This window comes from Heliangelus exortis, chromosome 29, assembly GCF_036169615.1.
Source record: "Heliangelus exortis chromosome 29, bHelExo1.hap1, whole genome shotgun sequence".
Taxonomy (NCBI): domain Eukaryota; kingdom Metazoa; phylum Chordata; class Aves; order Apodiformes; family Trochilidae; genus Heliangelus; species Heliangelus exortis.
This window is the reverse complement of record NC_092450.1, coordinates 2,411,823-2,419,907: the sequence shown is the minus strand read 5'-3', so window position 1 is coordinate 2,419,907 and position 8,085 is coordinate 2,411,823. Positions and strand designations below refer to the sequence as shown.

General features: G+C 46.0%; 1 protein-coding gene across 2 annotated transcripts in view; it reads left to right on the top strand.

Annotated features, from left to right (window-relative positions):
* The first annotated feature begins 627 nt into the window (after positions 1 to 627).
* Positions 628 to 8,085, top strand: part of KANSL1 (KAT8 regulatory NSL complex subunit 1) — an 83,886-nt gene continuing 76,428 nt past the window's right edge. Inside the window, exon 1 of one of the 2 annotated variants that reach the window (XM_071728547.1) lies at positions 628 to 3,949. In XM_071728547.1, the coding sequence (XP_071584648.1) occupies positions 2,643 to 3,949 (1,307 nt within the window). In that variant the 5' untranslated portion in view covers positions 628 to 2,642. The remainder of the gene's footprint in view (positions 3,950 to 8,085) is intronic. The other variant, XM_071728545.1, reaches the window with a different exon arrangement.

The window sequence follows — 8,085 nt, the reverse complement described above, 5'->3', positions numbered from 1 at the left end:
TCCTAAATAAAATATAAAAAAAAACCTCACCCAGGAACTTTTGGAGGTCATTTTTAAGAATTAAAATGCTCATTTGGAGGTCATTTCTATTAGAAGAAAGACTTATTCTTAAGGGAGACTTTCCAGGCTTCCAAAGTATTTTAAATGCTGTCCACTCAAGTAAAAGGGAAGCCAAGGAGGGTTGCAGTAGCTTAGGAGGAGGATTTTCTGTTTCAAGTGAGTTTGCTAACCCGGAGGAAAAGGCAAGATGAAAGTTTTACTTCCGCTTTTCCGCTTCTGTTAATTTCATTAAAGTTGATGACGTCCAGATTTACTCTAAAACACTCCTCAGCCAAGGTAAACTCCCTAAACAGCTGGGCTGCAGTGCAAATATGTTCATGAAGAACCATTGCAACCAGCACCAAGTGGAGGTTTTTCTCTTCTTCTGCAGCGTGGGTATTTCCTAAACTGCTCTGGACATCTCGGTGCTGTGGTGGTGGTTGGGGTGAAGAGCCCTGATCCAGAGCCTTCCTTGGAAGACAGACCAGGGTGTTTCTGTAAAACTGGAAGCACCCCTTAGGAACACTCATTCCAAGTGTACACGACTCTAGTGAAGGTCCTGGTAGGAGCTGAAGTGGAGGAAGTTCTTCTTTCTGACAGTTTTCCTCCCAAGGGCGTCCTCGCTACAAGTGGAAAGTTCCCTGCAAGTTCCTTTTAAATTTTTTTTTTTTCCTTCTTCTTCCCTAAATAGTCATGCTCAGTCTTTATTTATGGAACCAAATGGTGACTAAAAGACATTTTCAGTGGACGCAGAGTAAATTTTTAGGCACGAGGTGTATGGTTGATCACAGAATACCCTGAATTCTGGCCAACTTCTGAAGTCTGATCCCATCTCTGTTAAAAAAGCTTCAGGTTGGGTTTTTTTGTTGTTTGGTTGGTTTTTCATCAGTCCCTCTGTGAGTATTTTCTTTCTTCCCTGTCTCCTTCCTCTAAATCACCAAACTGGGTGAGTTAACAAGACTGCAGATGGTCTCAGCTGGGGACCTGGTGAGGGACCTGCCAGCTGGCCAATGTACCTGCTCCATAAAAACCAAAGAGAACAAATAACTTTGAGCTTGTCCTGTGGGCCTTCCCTCCATAGAGGGTTGAATTTCTTTCTCTTAACTCATCTCTGACTTTTCATTAAAAAAAAAAAAATAATCAGATTTTAGTACTTAGTGGTTTTCATCCCTGATGTGTGTCTGTGGTCCCTGTTAAGGGGAAGCACCTGGTGTAGGCACTGGGGAGCAACTGTGGTAGAGCTGAATGAGGCTGGAAACAAAACTAGCTGATTAAATTTTGCTCATTTGACATATTTGAAGTGGAGCTAGTCCTCACTTTTCCTCTAAAGTGGTATATTAATTTGGTCATTGGGGTGTGTTAATGAACAGCTCCAACAAGCTTATGCAAATGTATGTGAAATGAGAGGATTGGTGTTATCGGGCAAGAGATCAGGGCACCTTCTTGGGATTAAATTGACATTGAAATCATTTAGGGAGGTGCCAGATAAATTTGCAGCAAAAGGAAGAGAAGTAACTTTTGTACTGCAGAACCCTGTGCTGTGGGTTATGTGAATGCAGCTTAAGAAAACCAAACCAAACGTTCTGAAAACCCAACAAAACGTTTTAAAAACCAATGACACTTTTTGGTGATAATGTCAGTAGATGAATGACCAGAAACTTGAAGGTGATGGAGGGGAAAAGTTGCAATATACATGAATGGTTGGTTGGTTGGTTATTTTTGTTAACTAGTTTGACCTAGTTGAGTTAAGCCATGGCTTGCTCTTGTGGTCAGAGCATAGAACTGCTGTGTCGTGGTGTGTGTGGGTTAATCTTTATCCATGTTCTTGAAAAAGAAATGGGAATTGCTCATGCTGGAAATCACCTGGCTTATTTGGAAGCATACTTCTGGGAAAGCAGGTTTCACATGCACCAGGGAAACCACTTTGTGCAAATCCAGGGCTCTTGGGGAAGTGGGGCAGTTGCCACTGGCTGTGGGGCGGTGGGGTTTCTTCAGCTCCTGGGAGTTTAAGCATATGGAGATTTGTTCCCCTCAGGTCCTGTCTCTAGTACATGTTCTAGCTCTAACTTGTGGTTTCTAATGTGCCTGACTTGGCAGCAGAAAAGCTCTCATAGACATAGCTCAAGGATTTTTAAAGATGAGGTTGACATTGAGGAGTGGGGGGTCAGACCTGGAGGGCTGGACAGGGGCTGGTTTGCTTGGTGGGTGGACTGAAAGAGAAGAGTAGTTATGGGCTGGCACTGCTTCTGGGAGATCCCGAGGACTAGTTTGTGATCCTGAGGACTAGTTTGTGATCTTGAGGACTAGTTTGTGATCTTGAGGACTAGTTTGTGTGTTGCTGCTTTGGTTTTGTACCCAGCTGGCTCTGCTCAGCACGGTGCTGGTGGTGGCAGAGGGAGGATGTGGCGCCGAGCGCGGCCTAACCCCGAGCGACAACCCTGGCGGCTTTTGTCTGCCCCGTGTTCTTTTTCTCTGGGTGTACCTCCTATAACTTTCTCTTTTTTCCCTTTCCTTTTGCAGGCTGCCCTCGGGAGAGGCAGTGGGAGGCAGTGGAGCTGGCCTCGGCACCGGGAGAGGTTGGACTTCCCCTCTCTCTGTGCTGAATGGCTGCGATGGCGCCCGCTCTCACTGATGCAGCAGCTGAAGCTCACCACATCCGATTCAAGCTGGCTCCCCCGTCCTCCACCTTGTCACCTGGCAGTGCCGAGAGCAACGGCAACGCCAACAACATCCTCCTGGCTGCCAACGGCACCAAAAGGAAAGCCATTGCTCCAGAGGATCCCGGTTTAGATTTCCGAAGCAACCCGACGAAGGAAGAGCTGGGCAAGCTGCAGCCGCTGGTGGCCTCTTATCTCTGCTCGGATGTAACATCTGTTTCTTCAAAAGAGCCTCTGAAGCTGCAAGGAGTCTTCAACAAGCAGACAGTCCTTAAATCTCACTCTCTCTTATCTCAGTCCTTCTTGAAAACAAGCGATCTGTTGGGGAGGCAGCCGGTGTTGGAATTCACTTTGGAGAATCTCAAAACCATGAGTACTAATAGCCAGCCACCTCTCCCACAAGCGCCTGTAAATGGCTTGGCCAAGAAATTGGCCAAAAGTACCAATTCAGAGCATGAAAACTCGAGTTCTCTCAATGGTGGGAAGTGTGCTCCTCCTCCTGCCGCCCTGCAGGGTGTTGACTATAACACAGGAGGTTCTGAATTGGGGGACTTGAAGTCCGGGTTGACCAATTGCACTCTTCCACACAGAAGCCTTGATGCAGAGCACCCAACTCCATTTAGCAATAATAGCACTGCAAACAAATCTTCCCTTAATTCCACGGAGCAGCAGCGGGCGCTGGAGGGGGGCAGCGGGGAGACAAGGTTGCCTGGTGTTGCTGGTCACTCTGACTTTGGGAGCAGTAAGTTGGAGGAACAGAAACCTTCTCTGCTGCCTGGTCACCACCACAGTGCTCTGGACTCGGAGGTGAGGACGAGGGCACTGCTGAGGAGGCAAACAGACATTGAGAACCGTGCCCGCAGGCTGCAGAAACGTTTGCAGGTTGTGCAGGCAAAGCAGGTGGAGAGACACATCCAGCAACAGTTGGGTGGCTTCTTGGAGAAAACTCTGAGCAAGCTTCCAACTTTGGACCCCCTGAGACAACGGAGCCAGCTGATGTTGACCAGGAAAGCAGAAGCAGCCTTAAGGAAAGCTGCGAGTGAGACAGTTACTTCGGAAGGTCTAAGCAGCTTCTTGAAGAGTGATTCAATATCAGAAGAACTGGAGAGGTTCACAGCCAGTGGGATGGCCAACTTGAGGTCCAGTGAGCAAGCCTTTGACTCGGATGTCACTGACAGCAGCTCAGGAGGAGAGTCTGACATAGAAGAAGAGGAACTGACCAAAGCAGACCCAGAACAACCCCACATACCACTGTGAGTAGCAGTCGTGCTTTGCTTACCTCTGGTGGGGGGAGAGGGAGATGAAAGGTGGCAGATGGAAAAATCTGGGGTTTTGCAGGAACATTTTCTTCTTTTGATGGGCTGAGATCAAAGAAGTAATTGTTGAAACGAGTGTGGTGTGATGTGCAGCACACTTCCTAGTTCAGGCAGCACATGCAACATTGAAGATAAAATTCTTTGTGCATGCAGTAGTTGGTGGTATTCTTGTGGAGCAGCAGGTCCTGGAAATGCTGGCTGAAGCAGTGCAAGCATACTGCAGATAAAACCCCAAAATACAGTTGTCTTCATAATGTGTTGGACCTGAAATAAAAAGTTTGTCTTTTTTACAAGAAGAATCTTCATTGTAAAGCAGTTGTGTAAAATAAGGCCAGGCTGAATCTTCATAGCTGACAGCATGCTTGTGGCTGGGGGATTATTTTTTTTTTTTCTTTGTTCAACTATCTGCCTAGAAAAAAACTTTTGAAAGGATTTGGTCCAAGTGCTGGTGGAAATGTGGTGTGAGTGTGTTCTCTTCTGGAATCTGGGAAATTATTGTTGGGAATTTTCTTCTTGTTGGTGAGTTGTGTTAAATGATGACAACAGCCTCATAATTCTGTTGGTAATTTGATGCTATTTGCTTAAATATCAGGTGTCAGTTTGTGTGTGGAGGGGGAAGATCCTTGTCAAGGATCTTGGTCTCTCAAGGGTCTTGAGACAGGTCAAGGAAGAAGGGAATTTTTAATTCCAGATTTTGGAAGTTTTTGAAAAATACTGAGATGAACTTCCAGGGAGAAATCCTGAGCTTGGAATTAAAAGGCCACAGCTGGTGTCTGGTCTGTGTAAAATCTTGCTTGCATGGGTAGGGGGTCTCTTCCACCCTGATGGATGTGTTGAACTTAAACCTCAGGCTGTGAAGTGTGGTTACAGTCAAAAATCCCCCTGCAGCACTCACAGGGGTCCTGTTTGGGGTGCAGATGGCTTTCTGATCAAGGCTGGAAATAGTCACCAGGACTCTTGCATGCCTGTGCTCTTCTGGGTTTGTTCAGACCTCTTTGGGAAAATAACTGATTGTATTTTGATACCAAATAGTATTTTGGTATCCAAAGTCAAGCTGATATCTGGTGGAGTGCTGGATGGCACAGATCCTACTGCACAACTGGGAAGGTGGATGTGGCTCCAGCATCCTCCAGGAAGAGACTCATATGGATGGATGCTGATCCACAGATGTTACAGCTCCTGAATTTTAAATTCCAGCTAAATGTCACGTCATGTTTTAGGATGTTAGCATGGGATGAATTTCTGTCAGTGAAGTCTTCAATGTGGCATGAGTTGGGATTTCTCCCAGTGCAGAGCTGGTAGCTGAGCATGTGATCCCAGCTGGCTGGACATGAAGGTCTTCTTGTGCTGGTTGAGAGTTTAATAACTTCATTCCCATCCTCTAACTGCCCCAAATTTACTATTGGGATTACCAGTAAAATTGCATTTATAAATCTTCTATTTATTAGAGGAGACAATTGACTGAAGTTCTGTGCAAAGTAATATTAAATTTCCTGCCGTGTGGGTTTCACAGATGGGTTTCACAGATTCATGTGTTGTCTAGCAAAGTAAAATGTCTTTGCCACTCATCTTAATCCCAAGAGGAAGTGAGGTATTCAGAGACACCATGCATGAAATTCTTTGCTGCCTTTCCTGCCCTTTGGGTTAGTCATGGCTTTCCATTCCCCAGCCACCACAGTACTCTTAAAAAAAGGTTTTGAAGCTAAGGAAGAGAATGATCCTGCTCTTGTCTGTAGGTTCAGGCACTGGTGGGGATGCATATTCTCATCCAGGTCCACCAAACCTTGTTTCAAGTTTATGCCTGGGGGTTTTTAGTAATTAGTCTGCCCAACATTGACTGCCCTGTTGGCACCAGTGCTGTGACACTGGGTCCCAGCAGCTCTGGCATTACTGAAGCTGAGGCTGAATGCACATTTGTGCTCTTAGCAGAACTCCTGAAGTCAACCTTCAGCATCTGAGTAATTCTAAATATCATTCCTTTCAAAGTGGTGCTAAGAGGCAGGAAGGGGAAGAGCTGACTTTTCCACTGAGAAGCTGCCTTGGGTCAGTGTATTGTACAGAACCATTGTTTTACATTTGTGTGAGCACAGAACAGCAAAGGCTTCTTTTTTTTTTTCTTTTTTTTTTCTTTTTTTTTCCAGGGTTGCACAAGTATGGCTGGATTCAGCAGCTTGCAGAATTTTCTTATTAGAGGGAAGGCTTTCACCTTGATTATTTTAATTTTGATAGTGAGTGGAATACCACAATGAGTGGAAAAACTTCTGTCTCATCCCTCAGTCGCCATCCCTTGGTTTTGCATTCCCCCTGGAAACTGTTTGCTTGCTTGTGGGTCTTCAGTGAGAGTTGTGCTGCAATCTGTGTGTCTTGTGGCTTGCTTGCTCTAAGTGGCCATGGCACTGTCTGCCTCTGGGATTCAAGTAGGAGCATGCAAAAGAAACAAAGACCTGTTTACATCATGCTTAGATAAGAGCTGACCTTTGAGTTTTTCTGGCATGGTGGCATTCCAGAATCAGTATCTGGTCAAGGACAGACTTTCAAACATTTGTACTTTCCTGGCTCACCTGATCTTGGCTACAGAGCAGCAGCTCCCAAAGGAATTGCATCTTTCCAGCAACACCCGGGATCAATCAGAACTTTTAAGCTCCTTTTGAAACCCTCTTAGACCTGCTGCCCAGGAAGGTGCCTAACCAGGCCATCCTGTAATGCATAAACAAAGCAGGGAGGTAGTAGTTACACCTCTGTTGGGAAGCCCTGCCAGCTATGGGCTTGGTTTAACAAGGCACTCTTGGTTCTCATGAAGCTGCTGGGGAAAGGCAGTGCACACAAGGCAGGGTCTGGTCCCTGCTGCCTTCTTAGGTTTGTTTAGCTCAAGGACCACTCTGCTGCATTCAGTTTCCTGGCAGATGAACAGCCTCCAACTCTGTATTTCCCAGCTAAGATCCTCTTATGTCCCACTTCACAGATGGCAGAGTTGGGAGCTGCTGGAGATTTCCTCCTGGCTGGAGGTGGGGAAGGAAGGTTCAGAATCCTTGGGCTGGCTGGGACCATGGGACTGCCAAACCTGGGATGCTCTGAAAGCCCAAACACTGGTGTCAGTGTGGATGGAGCAGGAACTGCTGGTAGGGAGAGGTGGCTTGGAGCATGCAGATCCCTCCCAGTGCTGCAGGGCTCTGGGTGATGTGGTCAGGGGGTGGTTAACAAGTGATCCAAGGCCTCCTGTGTCTGTGCCCCTGGACTAAGACACAGAAATAGGAAATACTTCATGTGGCTCGTAGTAGTTGCTTTTCTCAGGCTGGTTGGTTCCTTTGGTTGTTGTGTTTCACTGTAAACCAGTTTCATCAGAATTTGTCAATGATTTTTTGGCTGATCAGCTGCCTGTGTCAAGCAGCAAGGTAGTCATTAGGTGGTGAGTGGTGTGCAATTCAGTGTCTGCAATCCCCAACTGTGTACCATGGAAAAAAAAATTCCAAAAAGGGAGTGAAAATAAATATTTAATTGGAACTCATCTTCTAATTCAGGTTTCTTACCTGGAAAGTCACTGCTCTGATGGCAGCTGGGGCAAGGGAAGGTTTTGGTGACCCCTTTTACACCTACCATGTGTTCAGATGGGGTGGAGATGATGCCATGCTGCTTAAGCACATTTTAATTATCCCCATCTACTGGTGGGAAATCTCAACACCTGCACTTTGCTGGGAATCCTTTCACAGCCTTGGAGTCCCTGTGTGTTGCCTCCTCCCTGCACTGTGTCACCTTGTGCTGTTTGGATTTCAGAGTTGCTGGGGACTTGGAGTAATAAGAAGGATGTCTCACTAATATGTGCTTTTCTCAGGGCTAATTTCAAAGTTTTGTGTTGGGAGAGGGATGTGTGTGGAACTTGCATCAGTGGTTGGTTGAGGGGTTGACTGAAAATAGGTTTTAGAAATTGTGATTTTTTTTTTTTTTCTCCCTTGATTGTATTTTTCAAGAGAGGGCATGATAAGGAAACCTATATTTCAAGTGCTATTTCAAGTGATACTCAAGGGCTATTAAACAGCATTTCTCAAGTCTGTGACTTGGTGGAGCTGTGATTCAGG